We start from the raw sequence: 15,861 nt of genomic DNA, 5'->3' as shown, positions 1-15,861 counted from the left end.
AAAATACCAGTGAACAAACTACATTAAAAAGACAAAGAACAAACATATCAGGGTAGATCTATGGACAGGTTTAATACAGAATTAGACTACACATCAATATGCTAAACTCTTGAATTTCTATTAAGTGTCGTTCAATCCGGGCTGCACAGTGGCACAGTTGGTAGAGCTGTTGCCTTGCAGCAAGAAGGTTCTGGGTTCGATTCCCGGCCTGGGGTCTTTCTGCATGGAGTTTGCATGTTCTCCCTGTGCATGCATGGGTTTTCTCTGGGTACTCTGGTTTCCTCCCACAATCCAAAAACATGACTGTCAGGTTAATTGGTCTCTCCAAATTGCCCCTAGGTATGAGTGTGTGTGTGCATGGTTGTGTGTCCTGTGTGTCTCTGTGTTGCCCTACGACAGACTGGCGACCTGTCCAGGTTGACCCCGCCTCTCCCCCGAAACGTTAGCTGGAGATGGGCACCAGCAACCCTCCCAACCCCATTAAGGGACAAGGGTGCAAGAAAATGGATGGATGGATGGATGGATGGATGTCGTTCAATCCATCATCCAACATTAGACAGCGAAACAGATGTCAGTCCTGAAAATCTGATAGGCCAATCCGTCAGAGTTTTAATCAGAGAAGCAGTAACGAGCCTCATGGTAACTCTGGAGGAGCTGCACAGATTCACAGTTCAGATGAGAGCATCTGTTGACAGGACAACTATTAGGTTTATGTCAGTATGGAATAGTGAGGAGTTATGGAATAATGTCAAGAAAAGAGCAATTAAAAATAAAACTATTGTTTGCCACAAGCGATTTGGAAGATATAAATAAGTCCAACAGTTTGCTTTGGTCAGATGAGACTAAAATGTAACTACATACAAAACACTAAATATGGTGGAAAATGTATGCTGTGCATAGTGGTGGCAGCATCATGCTGTGTGGAAGTTTTTCTTTAGTAGTGGCAGGGAAGCTAGTCATAGTTATTTGGAAGATGAATGGAGTTAATTACAGGGGAAACCTGAAAAAAAAAATCTTGTAAATCTGTAATTTCTTCAAAATTTGGTTTTGAAAAATGTTGAATTAGAAAGAGTAGAATAGAATATCAATCAGTCAATCAATCCTCTTTATTTAGACACAATTATGATCCATAAACAGAGAAAACAAGAACAATAAAAAGAAGAAAAACAAAAAATATATAATGAAATAATCAATCACTGACATTGCGCCAGTGATTCCACAAACTGGAGAAGAATCTCACTGAGCTTTGAACAGGATTGGTCAAAGTCTGAATGATGCTGTTTGCAGAGTCTGTTAATCTACACATACATCTGTGCATAATGTTTCGAAGCACAGCAGCGCAGGTTGGTTCATTGGCAACCTGCGCTGCCAATGAACCATGCTGCTTAGGGTGCCGCAGCATCCTCATGCCATCCTCATGCCATGAGGATGGCATGAGGATGCCATCCTCATGCCATCCAATAGCGTGATCTCCTTCTATTCATCAAAGCAATGACGGCAGGACTTACGTGCAAGAGCCACAGACTTTGTAAATTGCAGGCTCGCTGCCATCCTCATGCCATCCTCATGGCATGAGGATGGCATGAGGATGCTGCGGCACCCTAAGCAGCATCCTCATGCCATCATTATAAGCGACCTGAAGTTTGTTCATACTGCTTTTCCTGTAACGCCGCCACAGGTGGGCTGTATACATTGGAGTACAGTATGCTTTAAAAAAGTGCCATTTTGACAGATGCTGAGAATAGAACAGAAAACCCAAATTTACATACTCTATTGAATCTAGCAGTTCAATAAATAAATGTAAATAAATGTTGTTTCCTCAAACATTCTGAAAAATCACCATCTTGCAAGTAAAAAGTCAATTTTAAGAGACTGCTGCGAGAGGTGAGAAGAATGATGCTCAAATGTCAGAGTGAATTCCCTTTGCGCCATGATGATGGGGGAACACACAATGGACGCTCTGTGATGCAAAGGTAAAGGACGCAGTTGGAAACCATGAAAGCTAACGCTGGCAGTTCCTCATTACAAGCCTTTCCTGCTGCCAATCTTAATATACCTTAGAGGAGCCGGCCTCACGCGCCTCACGTTAACGCAAACATGCATTCACTTATTCATGCACTAAGGCGAAGTTCAACAGGCTACATTTGTTCTGAAGGTATGACTGACTGGATTTTAATGTAACCTTTGAAAGCGCGAGAGGATGAATCGTATAAATAATTCACCTCATTTCTCAGGTTGACCTCTTTCCCTCCCCAGCTGCCTGCTGGGGGTCATTGTGGTAAATAACCCACGTTATTAACCCGATGACATCTGCTGCAAATACAAGCACCGATTTATTGCTGGTGTAAAAACACCCATAAATTAACTATGAATAATCTTTTACAGAGTTTAAAATTAAATAAGTGAGATTATTTGATATTTTTCTTCAATTCTTTATGTTTGACAATTTGTTGTATAACCTGGACAAGTCCTCACAGAACATATGGGGTTCCATCTACATCAACAATAAATGTCTAGTTTTCAATCAGAATAAATATATGCATTTGAGCTTCCAACTAACCAAACATGCTTTTCCGGAGACTTTTTCATCATTCAAAATGGTACCCACTTCCTTCCACAGAGCCAGACAAAAATGGCCTTCCATGCAGTCACTGTGGGAAAACTTTGATGGACAATGGGAGAACAGGAAGAACTCCAAATCTGATTGCATGGTGTAAACCTTACACCCGAGCTCTATTCTAGTACCCTGCAATATATAAAAAAAATAATTCCACTCTGTGTAGATTTATTGCATATTTTACATTTTCTAGTAGTTACTCAATATCTTCCAGGTAAATACTAAATTGAAGGGCAGGATCTGAAAAGGTTTTGACTACAAAGAGGCAATTTCTCTACAGAGACAGGATTTAAAAAAAAAAAAAAAAAAAAGTGGGGACTTTGTGCGACCTTTAAAGCAGCACGCGATCCAGTTCCTATTCGTCACAAGCTGTAGTCTGGACATAAGTGCACATGGCCACTTCCTTAAGTGTGCCTCGCCCCCTCTCCTCTCATTTCCTGCTTACCCAAACAAAAGCTGCTTCTATGGGAAAAGTATTCAGCCACTTCTTTGCAAACCCCTAGTAAGCAACACAGTCGATTTTGCTCAACTGAAGGAGTGATGAAGAATCAGAAACCAAGGCAGCCTACAGTCTGGGTATAGTGGTCAAGTCAGATTGCAATGGCAAGTTCACATCATAAAAATTTCAACCAGGAGTGCACATTAGGTGAAAACACTTGTATCATTTTCAGCTTTAAGGGCCAAACAACCACAGAGCTTGAACACAATTCAGAATAAACCAGCTTTTATTGATCATACAATGGCAACATCAATCTTTCATCTGGCTCTGAGACGGCTGTGGATTGCTCAGGTGGAAGCCCACAGACAGACCAAACTCTTCACTGATATTTTTCAACTGGAAAGTCTCCTTATCAAAACAGTCCAAGGGAGTGAAGGACAGGGGCTCCTCCTCCAGCAGACCTTGCAGTCGTGTGCGCCAGCTCTCCAGCATGTTCTTACGATCTCCAGCAGCAGCAAGAGCCGGAGCCCAGAAAACCTCAGGGGCCAGAAGCTGGAAGCCACAGTAGTGCAGGATGCCRTTCTGCAGAGAAAGAATTGCCATGAGGTTTCTACTGTGTGTTGTTTAATCACACCCACTTAAGATAAAATACCTGCAGTGGCCACAGTGTGACATTTATGTCTCCATTAATACCAATTGTACAAAACATGGATTCTGGAGACCCAGTGGTGAAGGACAGCATGGCTTTCTTGTCCTAGAAGGAAACAGGTTGAACACAGCATGTTTGGATTTCTGCAAACCCTTCATTGAACTCTTACCTTGAAAGTTTCCAGGCCGTAGGGTTTCTCTTGTAAAAAGGCAAAGCCATTGGTGAGCACCCGATCAAACCAGCCCTTCAGGATGCCAGGAACACTGAACCAGTACATGGGGAACTGCAACAGGCACTACAGTAAGTGGGTTCTGATGACTTAACATGTACTGCCGTTAGGAATGCTTTACCTGAAAGATGACCAAGTCTGCCTCAGTGAGCTTAGATTGCTCTTTTGTGAYGTCATCTGAAAGTCTTCCCTGCTCCCATGCAAGTTTGGATTCATCAAGATAACAGAAGTTCTCAGCATCCTTCAAGTCTCCTGTGCATGAAAGGTTCATCAGGCATTAATAAATCCCAACATTTGAGAAACCTGCATTGATTCATACCTTTRATGTCCTCAGCTGTAGCAGTGGCTTTAAAACCCATGGCATACAGGTCAGAGACTTCCACTGTGCAGCCCTGAGCAGTCAGAACCTCCACTGCAATATTTTTAGCTGCAGCATTGAATGATCCAGAGCTCTGGTGAGCATACACAATCAGTACTTTCTTTGCTGCAATATAGAGAAAATGACAACATGGATTTAAGTCTTTCAATAACTAAATATAATAGAAGCCAGCAACTTTTTTAACGTTGTACAGAGCAGACACAAGAAATAAAAGTTTTCAAATGCAAGCGCACAAAAATAAGTTTACCCATTGTAAAGCTGGTTTCCAAATAGTCAACCTATTAACAAAAGAAAAATAAAAATAAAAAGAAGTGCTTGATATTCACAGCTCAAAATGCAGGTTTTATACAGCTTTTCCACATTAGGCTCTCTCAGATGCCACCAATTAGCAATCAGGGTCACCAATCAGTCAGGTGGGAGGACCGTTCCCCCCTACCTCCAGATTTGTTTCCAGTTTAAAGAAAAAGAAAACATTTTTCTTGATTTACTACTGAATTTCAGCAATGATTCATCTATATTCTCACAAGGTGTAATCTTACATCAACTCCTTAACTCATTTTCTCCATTTTACAGTGTTTGTTTTTCTTCTTCTTTGGGCCTAGCAGTAGAGCCAGACATGTGTGCATGTGGATCCAGGATATTTGATAGCATGCAGGTCTGTATTTGTCCCTCTGTCTACAAGATGTTTAAAATCTACGTGCCAGTCTCGCTATCTTTCACCCACATGAAGCCAGAGTGGCCTGGTAATTCTCTCACTGTACAGCTTTTGGTTTTCTTTTACACTACTTTCCTTTGCAGAAACAGTTGCCTGTGGTCAAGCCCACTCATGAACGTTGCCCCGTTAAAGAAAAACAGATTCAGCATCATGGCTTCAAAGGCACAGAGCTGGGACACATGTCGCATCAAACGCACCGATGTCCGATTCTGTCTGTTCAGAGGAAGGGTTCAATTAACAACAACAAACTGAAGTGTTACAAATTCTTGGATCTGTAGAAAGTTTTAAGTGAGACGGAAACGGTGCGTCGCCTCCTCAACGTGATTTTTATCCCATCGGATCAGAAGTATGTTGGTTTATGTTATGTTATATTTAGGCTGTGTTTGTACTCACTTTGTTTTGACACGAAACAATGACGTAAAATGACTCGGGGGAAGGGAGGGCTTGTTTTTTATGCTCTACGCACACTAAGCTGCAGATCCTCAAATATTTTGGCACAGCATTGTGTGTTGTTCTCCTACATTTCACATGATAATTTCCTTTTAAATAAAATAAAGACAAACATAACACTAACATCTGCGCTCCAACTTTGCTTTGTCTGTGTTCTCACGGTGTTCGTCAGAAGCAAAATGAATTGCACACGCTTTTCATGCTGGTCTTTGTTGTGGGATGCTTGTAGCAAATCGTGGCTTACAGTGCCATTGTGTGGCCAAACTGAGAGTGTAGCTTTAAGACATGGACATTAATCTCAAACCTGTGCATGTGTTTAGCTGAAAAAACTATTTCAGCATRATCTTCTGTTTTACAGAATGTTGACAATACAATAACTGTTCAGGCTCAGGTTGTTATTTCACATGGACGGAGAGTTTTGAGGATTTACTTAAAATTCACCACACATTTGCCTTCATTCAACTCAGATATTTTGTTGCTCCACTGAATCCATCATTTGGATTCAGTGAATCAATTTGAGCCATTTTAAAGATGGCTCAAATATTTGTACTGTATGAAAACTTCTACATTTAAAAAATGGAAATGATAAAACAGAATCTTAAAGTTCTCTCATTTTTACAGTATTTAAGATAAGTTTGGTTATCCAAATGCACCTAAAACAGAAAGTATTTATGGTAGTCTGATTTAATGTCAAAATGTGATTAAACATATGTGCATGTGTGTGTATCTCTCTGGGTTCAACCTTCAAAATAAAACTCAAAACATCATTCTGGTTTATGTTTATTTGGTGAAATGCTTTAACTGGTTTGTTTTTTCCAAAGAGTGTTTTTCTTGTTTTTTAAAACGGTACCAGCTTCCTCCGATTGAACCAACAAAAATGGCTTTTTGTGCACAACTGGTGGGACAACTACAACGAAAGGCATGAGAGCAGTATAAATACAGATAAGAAACTTGGTTTAGCACTCTGATAAACAATTTGTGTTTACTGACATATCTCACAGAGCCAGAAGCCATTTTTAGGAATCAAATTACATCATTGGTTGTTTGAATGCTAATGTTGATAAAAACGATGTAAACTTTACAGTGCAGACACTGAAGAAATGTTCTTTAGCTTAATTTGATGTCTGTGCAAGAATTTGGCCCATATCTCAATATTCCTTCTATTACTCTTCAGTATTTTATATTATGCTGAATATAATTTGATTTGTTTCAAGTTGACTTTGTTTTGGCATGAAGTAAAATGTCTTGTTTATTTTATCTGGCTTAGCGAAAACATGTTTGAATTCTGATGCAACTGTAAATTCCGATTTGGCTGTGAGGTAGGGTGGGACAGGAAGATTGTTTTTTTAATTTGTTGCTTTCTTTAGTTTGTCTCGCCTCTCCATTGCACTCAGTGTAAACAGCATTGGTACATTGTTCACTGTTATATAAAATGTGTATACAAATAAAGTCTGACTGATTTCTTCACTGATAATAGTTTCTAAAGGAAAGCCCGACTGCACAGGAAGTCCTTCACTGGTGCTTGTGAGGTGGACAAGTTTAAGACTGTCTTTATTTAGCCAGGAATGTTCTATTGACATCGTTTCTTCCAGGAAGAACTAAACAAAACAGCAGCATAAACAAACTCAAAATATATTCAAGTAAAAAAAATCGTCAAGCAACATAAAAAGCCAGTACAAAAAAGACAAAACAAATACACAAATATAAAAGAATTTGCATAAAAGCCAATGGAAAGTTTGGTAGAGAGAGCCCAATTTAAAGGCCTTTCAAAATATGGACTAAAATATAATTCTTAGTCTTTCAACTGGTGCCTTACTTGCTGAATTCTTGTGTGTGAGAGAGACTGTTATGGAAGTCTGTAATCATCTCAATGCTACAACGCCACAAAAGATTGAATGTTTAGAAAAATGTCAACATTTTTTGAACAGTTTTTCTCTGGCACTCAAACTCATTACACATATGGTAAATATTTCTTGCAATTTGGATGATTACGACTTACAGATAAACCCAAAATGCGGTGTCTCAGAGAAATAGAGTATTACATATTGATTTAAAAAATGGTTTTACACAAGGATTTATATACATCTGTCAGGTCTTCCTTTGCGTGCATTGTTGCATCAATGTCTGTGGCATTGCTGAGACGTAATGGAAGCCCAGGTTGCAGTGATAGCAGCCTTCAGGTCATTTACATTGTTGGGTTTGGTGACTCTTCATAATACCTCATAGAGTCTCTATGGGTTCAGGTCAGACCATTTGTGTTGATCAATCCAGCACTGTGACACCATGGTTATTGGACCAACTTTTAGCAGTGTGAAAAGGAGAAGTACTGGAAAATACAATCATCATCTGCATATAGTTTGTTGTGGAAATAAGTTATGATTGCTGTATAACTTCCTGGTAGATGGCTGCAGTGACTGGACTTCAGTAACCCAATGCCAAGGCTCTCATAACTGAAAGTTTCACTCTGGACTGTAAGCAATGAGGGGTTCTCCTCCAGACCCTGGAACCTCAAGTTTCATCTAAAATACACACTGCTCTCTTGCAAAAAGAGGACTCAGGCTGGATCATTGAGCCAGAGTCCAGGAGGCATCTGTGCATAGTGGCTCATGATCCAGCAACTGATTCAAGTTAAATCCTTGTGATGCTCCCAGAAATATTTGGCTCTGGTGTTCACAGTAGAGTGGCAGGAAATGAGAAAAGATGTGGCAAAGGTCAACAGACCAGGACTTGAACTCGTGACTGCCACATTGAGGATGGAGGCCTCCATGCATGGGTTGTGGGACCTGTCCTCTGTGCCACCTTTAATTCCAGAAATTTATGAGTGGGTTTTCCTAGGCAGTCTTCTGAAGACTGCTGTTAATGCCTTTTATCAGTTTACTTTAAATGAAACCAGCACTCTGAGCCTTCAATTTGCTTAGCCAACAATTGGGGGTTTAAACCCAACCATCTTGTTTTCAACCAGAATATTTTGAGACATTTTGCAGCCAGATATTGCAAAAGCTCCCSCCGCCCCCAATCCTCTATGGTCAAATCCAAATATTACCATCTGAGAAAAAGAAAAAATCCACACACACACCATTTCTGAATAAACAGCTCTAAATAATCATGAGAATCAGATCTAAACTTCTTTGTATATGTTCATTCTTTCTTTAAATACATTTTCTAAGAAGTTGCCTGTTCCAGTCAGAAAACGTCCAATAAGTAGACCTGGAACCTGGAGCTTAAGCATAACTAAATCAGATATAGTGGAGTTCTGTGGTGATGCAGAGGAAAACACAACCCACACATAGAGGTCTTACTCTCTGGCTGTCACAGGCTCAAGTCCAAGCCTGATAACCCACATTCCCTTCTGATCACCCTCAAACAAAAACCACTAGAGCCAATAAAACATTTTCAAAAAGTAAATAAGTTATAGTTTAACTTTGAGACCTGTTTGCTTTTGGGAATGGATGCAAGTGTTAGAAAACGGGGCATTCGCACAATTGTTTTATGCTTGCAAAGATGACATTTCATTTAATCATTTGAAAATTGAGCTTTCAAGACACATAGCTAGAAAATTTAATTTTCCAAAAGGTTTATGATAAATGACAAGCATCTCAAGTGTTGAACTTACATGCTTACATTTTTAATATAAAAGTAAAATATAACCTTCCCAATAATCATTGAGTGAAAGGCCTGTCAGAGATCAGCAGAATCAACAATCAAGACATTACCGGTCAGTTTCCAGCCTTAAACATGTAGAAGTTTACCTGGGTTATGAAGGAGTTCGGGTTAATCAGGAAACCTCAAGTCAATTTCATTAAGGGGATGAACCTCTTGCAAAACATAGCCCAATGGTATTCAAAGATTTGAACTAGCAACGGTAATGAGGGAAAAAGAAAATGTCAAGTGCTATAATGTAGACTTCATGTTGTTCATAGCACAGCTAGCGCAATCTTGAGCTAGAATATTTTAGAAATACCCAAGTGTTCAGTGATTAATTCACAATGCCTCCAATTTTGGGGACAGGGAAATAAAAATTAATTTAAGGAAAATAAACTCAGGCCAACCAAAAAAAAATCTGATTAAAGCAGCTTTAATTACACACGCTGATCATTCAAGACAAGAGTAACATCTTGGCATCCAGCCTTCATCTGGCTGCGAGGGGGCAGTGGCTGGTTGAGGTGGATGCCCACCGTCAGACCAGACTATTTGCTGGCATGTTTCTCATGATCATCAGGCTTCAACTGGGAAGTCTTCTCATTAAAACAGACCAAGGGAGTGAAGGACAGGGGCTCCTCCTCCAGCAGGCCTTCCAGTCGTAAGCGCCAGCTCGCCAGCATGTTCCAACGCTCTTCAGCATCAGCAAATTCCGGAGCCCAGAAGACCTGAGGGGCCAGAACCTGGAAGCCACAGTGGTGCAGGACACCGTTCTGCAGAAAAAGAATTGCTATGAGGCTTCTACTTTGTATGGTTTAATCACACCCAGTTAAGATAAAGTACCTGTAGTGGCCACAATGTGACATTCATGTCGTCATCAACACAGAACATGGCTGTACGACATCCAGTCGTCAAGGACAGCACGGCTTTCTTGCCCTAGAAGGAAATGGGTTGAACACGCGCGTTCGGATTTCTGCAAACCCTTCATTGAAGATTACCTTGAAGATTTCCAGGCCGTAGGGTTCGTCTTGCGAAAAGTCAAAGCCATTGGTGAGCACCCAATCAAACCAGCCCTTCAGGATGCCAGGAACACCGAACCAGTACATGGGGAACTAAAAGAGGGACTAGAGTAAGTACAACATTGTGCATTTATAGATCACCTATGTGTAGAAATACCTGAAAGATGACCAAATCTGCCTCAGCTAACTTAGATTGCTCCTTTGCGATTTCATATGAAAGGTTTCCCTGCTCCCATGAAAGTTTGGATTCATCAGGATAACGGAAGGCCTCAGCACACGTCAAGTTTCCTGTGCAAAAGAAAAAAAAAATTGTCAGACATAAACCACCGACTATATATCACCTAAAGTTATTTAATACCTTTGAGGTCCTCTGCTGTAGCAGCGGCTTTAGAAGCCATGGCATACAAGTCAGAGACTTCCACTATGCAGCCCTGGTCAGTCAGAATATCCACAGCAGCATTTTTAGCTGCAGCATTGAATGATCTAGAGTTCTGGTGAGCATACACAATCAGCACTTTCTTTGCTGCAAAAACATGAAAGAATATATTTAGCACCAATCAGATCATAAATGTTTTTAATATTTATCCAAACTACACAATTCAACTTAACAGATTTTAAAATTCACTACCCAAAAGGGAACATGTGAAATAATTGAGGAAAAAAAACTGTTACCCATTTCAGATCCAATGTCTCAGCTGTCTATGATCAATTAAAAAATAAAATAAAAATAAAAACCTGAGTCAACAACGCTCACTGTACAGAAAAGCCTTCCTACTGCTTTTATACGCTGAACTGTTAGGGTTTTTGTTGACTCAGGTGTTGTCAATCAGCGTTCATCAAGCACACATCTGACAGGAATGGTTGTGAGTTAATGCTGCTTCACACTCACATGCAGTAGGTGGCAGCATACACCTAGAAGTTGCTTGTAAGCCTCCATAATAGAGAAGAAAAGGAGGGAGAGGGGGGGGGGGGGAGTATTTTATATTTATAGAAAGTGGGCATGTGAATCAGGTTACCTACTGTTATTTTCACAAAGAAAAGTGTTTCACCTGAAGTTAACCATATTGGAAACTGTAGATAATGTGAGAAGCTAGCACAAATTGATTTCTCTTAGTGCAAGTTTTGATTGCCAGCTACCTTGAGAATCGAAGCACCAGCTCTAAATCTTTGTAGTTGAGCTTTTATGTTGGATTTTACCACAATAATTGTGTCACAATTCTTATTCACACAGAAACACTCCTGTGAATGTCAGAAACAGATTATGATTACTTGTTAATTGTCTACCCATAAGTGCTGGGAAGAAACAAGAGGATCATTAACATCAATTCTGTCAGGGGCAGCTGTTTCAGTGATGTTAGTCTAGATATTTGTTAGTGTTGATATATATATATATATATTTACAATTTTCAGGTATACATTTAAAAAAATACCCTGGGAATACTTAAAGTTCTAGAATATACCAAGGAAAATAAACAGTGGAATGTTTTATCTTCAGATTTGCCCATCCTTTCAGAGCAGCTAACAAGATAATCCTTATGTTCTGCATGTGTACTCTAATCTCAGTCAAGGTGTTTTTAATTGCGTCGTATGGGTAACGGCACATTTTGTTGCGAGGGGAACAAGACCAGTCGGCAGAGTAAGCATCTAGGAGGAATACTGTCCATAGAGTCAGCTGATGTCAGGATAGACAAATTCTTGCATGGTTGTGGGGAATCTGGAATCTATTTTCAGTCAAAGGTGGCAACGGCAATTGCAGACTGAAACCAGGGGAAACTATCTAAACTGTGATAAAAGGTCAATGAACTTAAATACTGAATGACCTCAATGTGATTCATCTGGACAAAACTTTACATTCATAAAGTAAAAATCCAAACAGAGGCACCATGCTTAAGGTTTAAGAAAATTGAGTCTTTGAAAAAAAAAAAAGTTCAGCACCAAGTACATTTCTCAAACCAAACCATTAAATACAGTTATAAATATTGTGGCTTGATGTTCTCCCAGACTGTGATATTTCTCATTCTTGCCACATTTAATTCTAGTAGAGAATTGGCTTTGCTTGGAAGTCTAGGAATACAAGTCCTTAAATTGCTTGAAGGATACTCTGCAGGAAAAAGTTTAAATATCCACTTATCCTACACAAGCAGTTTATTCTGTTGCAGTACAATTGAAAATGCATTTATCACTTAAGTTTCACCGACAAGCTTTTTAATTCCCCCCCAACAGAGAATATGCCAACATTGCAGCTGGGAGAAATCTCAGCACATATCAAACTCAGCAGTCACTGCCAGAATKAAATCACCTGTAGGTTAGTATTTTTTTTTAATCATTCATTTAATTTTAACAGGTTTGGTTCACATTTAGTCTATGAAAAAGTGCAAATTGAAGTAAAGTCATGAAAACCTCTCATCTTCAGAATAAACCAGTTTTTAGTGATCATACAATGGCAACATCTTAGCATCAATCTTTCATCTGGCTCCGAGACAGCTGTGGCTTGCTCAGGTGGATGCCCACAGACAGACCAAACTCTTCACTGACATGTTCATGTTTCATCTGGAAAGTCTCCTTATCAAAACAGTCCAAGGGAGTGAAGGACAGGGGCTCCTCCTCCAGCAGACCTTGCAGTCGTGTGCGCCAGCTCTCCAGCATGTTCTTACGATCTCCAGCAGCAGCAAGAGCCGGAGCCCAGAAAACCTCAGGGGCCAGAAGCTGGAAGCCACAGTAGTGCAGGATGCCGTTCTGCAGAGAAAGAATTGCCATGAGGTTTCTACTGTGTGTTGTTTAATCACACCCACTTAAGATAAAATACCTGCAGTGGCCACAGTGTGACATTTATGTCTCCATTAATACCAATTGTACAAAACATGGATTCTGGAGACCCAGTGGTGAAGGACAGCATGGCTTTCTTGTCCTAGAAGGAAACAGGTTGAACACAGCATGTTTGGATTTCTGCAAACCCTTCATTGAACCCTTACCTTGAAAGTTTCCAGGCCGTAGGGTTTCTCTTGTAAAAAGGCAAAGCCATTGGTGAGCACCCGATCAAACCAGCCCTTCAGGATGCCAGGAACACTGAACCAGTACATGGGGAACTGCAACAGGCACTACAGTAAGTGGGTTCTGATGACTTAACGTGTACTGCCGTTAGGAATGCTTTACCTGAAAGATGACCAAGTCTGCCTCAGTGAGCTTAGATTGCTCTTTTGTGACRTCATCTGAAAGTCTTCCCTGCTCCCATGCAAGTTTGGATTCATCAAGATAACAGAAGTTCTCAGCATCCTTCAAGTCTCCTGTGCATGAAAGGTTCATCAGGCATTAATAAATCCCAACATTTGAGAAACCTGCATTGATTCATACCTTTAATGTCCTCAGCTGTAGCAGTGGCTTTAAAACCCATGGCATACAGGTCAGAGACTTCCACTGTGCAGCCCTGAGCAGTCAGAACCTCCACTGCAATATTTTTAGCTGCAGCATTGAATGATCCAGAGCTCTGGTGAGCATACACAATCAGCACTTTCTTTGCTGAAAAAAAAAAACACAATACACTTTACCATCACCTCAGAAACATAATATTTACAAGAAATATTTTCAATCTCACGGAAACTATTACCCATTTTGGGCCAAAAACCTGTTTGATTTTGCCACAGCCAAATGAATTGGAATAAATCACACCCTACCTGCTGGACTTGCTCAGCTGTTTTTATATCTGGCTGTGCTCAAGCACACTCAGGTGCAGATAATTAACAATTATCTTCATGATTCAGGTAACAACATCAGAGAGTAATTTCAGATTTCCACGCATTTTCACTAAAATCTGAAGTTGAATAAGTTCTGTCCAGGAACAATGGCACAGTATTTTACTTCCAGTTTATACTGCCGAGACTTAATGTTACCTTAGTGTTGCTTCTGCTTTTTCATCATATTTCAGTGAGCTGTGCGATGTCTGCACAACTATGTGCACAGATTAAATCACTGTGGGGAGACACTTTGAAAATTCTGACAGCAACCATGTAATGTAGCTTGTATGGCAGGAAAATGTGCTTTAAATGGTTAGCAACAGCACCATCATGTGGCCACAAGGGAAAATCGTTATTGCAAAGTTCTGTTCTACATCTGCATCATTTTTGGTTGAAGGGTAGTTCTTAAACTGGGTTGTGCGGTACTTGTCTGGTTCTGATCGCGGGAGCTGGCATTGAACAATGAACAAGTGCTGGTGACTCTTTAAGGCATAATCCAGTCACAACAGAATTTGAAATCTGGATCTGGAAATGACGTCACACCCAGCAAAAATTTGTGAGCTTTAGTACCAGTCAGATTTGAGAGTTGTTTGGTTTTGTCTAACATAACGGCTGTTAGCAATAAACGCTATTCCCAATTTTTTTTTTTTTTTTTTTTTTTTTTGCTATCGAGGTTGTTATGACTTCAAAAGACACAAATCATCACAAGCGCAATCATTTAGGGATTACTGTTTTATTTTTCGAAATTTTCTTTTCTAAATTTCAACTTCTTGGGACCTTAGTGTCGCTAAATGTTTCCATTATAGAGGTTTTGAATGTCAGTTTCTGAGAAACAGTTGAACTCACAGTTAAACTCAACCGAACATCTGAAAGAACAGGATCGTAGGAGTCCACTACTTACATAAATGACATTCAAATATAAATTTAAGCGATGTCATTTTACTTTGACAACTTTTACTTTGACTTTTTATGCAGACATCTGTATGTGAAAGTTTTTTTATTAAGAAAATAACACGAACCTAATTTAAGCAGAAAACATAGTCGTCCTGTTTTCATTTTCGACCAGCAGATGGCGAAAGTGCACATGCACTGTTAATGCCAAGGTCTGAATTTAATGCTGTTTACGACCTAATCACTGTTTACATCCAGCTTGAGTTATAGTCATCCAGATGTTGAGACATTAATTCTAGCTGTACCCTGATGGAAAAATAATCACTGCAGAGATGCAAATAGCAACCTTTAAAAGATTAATGTTGCTGATCTAATCACCGGGATGACCGTTAAGTAAACAGAGCTGCAGGATTTACTGTGAGACTATTGGCTGGCTGTCAACAGGGCCGCCTGGCAACAGTACAAGCTGGCAGGTGTTGGGCTGCTCAGGCAAAGACTCAAGATGGACTCAAATTAATTTGTCTATTTGCTGTTTAGTCGCAGCTCTTTCATTCAGCTCTCCAGCCGTAACTGAACCTCACTCTTATTTTCGCCTTAGTCACTTAAAAAGTGCGTAAGCTTTCATCGTCATCTTTATCACTATAAAATGATACAATTTCCATTTAGATAGACAATGACTAAAGGGAAAAAGCAAACTCTAGTGACACACATCCCAGACATTTTACCTACGAAGACTGTCTGATGGTATTGACCATGTCAGCTGGCCAACTAAATTCTGTAATTTGGTGAAAATGTACCCATAGTTTAGCCATTACAGCAGCTTTATCTAAAAAATACTGTGTCTTTCTCACCTACACAATAAACTATTTCTCATATATAAATAAATAGAATTATTGTAGTTGAAGTCATAGTAAAGTCCAAATTTGGCAATATCTTTTACTTATTTGGTAATATTTATCTGTTGCATAAAGGCTGTGCAGTGTTTAGACAGACCAGTTTAACATGTTACACACATTTGCTGTAATTCACATCGATTTACTTCTATCCAAAGATATACTTAAATGCACTTCAGTTTCATTTGTACAGATTAATAAATAAATGCT

The 15,861-nt window shown here is 39.7% G+C and overlaps 3 protein-coding genes and 1 long non-coding RNA gene across 4 annotated transcripts; 1 reads left to right on the top strand and 3 right to left on the bottom strand.

The window, feature by feature from the left end:
- Positions 1–3,324: 3,324 nt before the first annotated feature.
- Positions 3,325–4,654, bottom strand: LOC103459403 (ribosyldihydronicotinamide dehydrogenase [quinone]-like). The gene is made up of 6 exons (XM_008400924.1): positions 4,561–4,654; positions 4,254–4,418; positions 4,056–4,186; positions 3,875–3,988; positions 3,709–3,810; positions 3,325–3,638 (listed from the first exon to the last, which is right to left on the bottom strand). The coding sequence occupies exons 1-6, from the start codon at positions 4,562–4,564 to the stop codon at positions 3,366–3,368; spliced, it is 789 nt and encodes a 262-aa protein (XP_008399146.1). The 5' UTR covers positions 4,565–4,654; the 3' UTR covers positions 3,325–3,365.
- A 102-nt stretch (positions 4,655–4,756) lies between these two features.
- LOC103459396 (uncharacterized) lies at positions 4,757–5,601 on the top strand. Its single transcript, XR_532730.1, has 2 exons — positions 4,757–4,968; positions 5,112–5,601. It is a non-coding gene; the product is annotated as an uncharacterized LOC103459396 (long non-coding RNA).
- Positions 5,602–9,537: 3,936 nt separating this feature from the next.
- LOC103459390 (ribosyldihydronicotinamide dehydrogenase [quinone]-like) lies at positions 9,538–10,926 on the bottom strand. Its single transcript, XM_017308738.1, has 6 exons — positions 10,809–10,926; positions 10,495–10,659; positions 10,294–10,424; positions 10,116–10,229; positions 9,961–10,053; positions 9,538–9,890 (listed from the first exon to the last, which is right to left on the bottom strand). Exons 1-6 carry the CDS (start codon positions 10,810–10,812, stop codon positions 9,666–9,668), a joined length of 732 nt encoding a protein of 243 aa, XP_017164227.1. The 5' UTR covers positions 10,813–10,926; the 3' UTR covers positions 9,538–9,665.
- Positions 10,927–12,209: 1,283 nt separating this feature from the next.
- On the bottom strand, positions 12,210–13,802 carry LOC103459381 (ribosyldihydronicotinamide dehydrogenase [quinone]-like). The gene is made up of 6 exons (XM_008400894.2): positions 13,741–13,802; positions 13,488–13,652; positions 13,290–13,420; positions 13,109–13,222; positions 12,943–13,044; positions 12,210–12,872 (listed from the first exon to the last, which is right to left on the bottom strand). The coding sequence occupies exons 1-6, from the start codon at positions 13,742–13,744 to the stop codon at positions 12,594–12,596; spliced, it is 795 nt and encodes a 264-aa protein (XP_008399116.1). The 5' UTR covers positions 13,745–13,802; the 3' UTR covers positions 12,210–12,593.
- Positions 13,803–15,861: the final 2,059 nt, after the last annotated feature.

This window comes from Poecilia reticulata, linkage group LG2, assembly GCF_000633615.1.
Source record: "Poecilia reticulata strain Guanapo linkage group LG2, Guppy_female_1.0+MT, whole genome shotgun sequence".
Lineage (NCBI taxonomy): Eukaryota > Metazoa > Chordata > Actinopteri > Cyprinodontiformes > Poeciliidae > Poecilia > Poecilia reticulata.
This window is presented reverse-complemented; position numbering and strand designations above follow the sequence as displayed.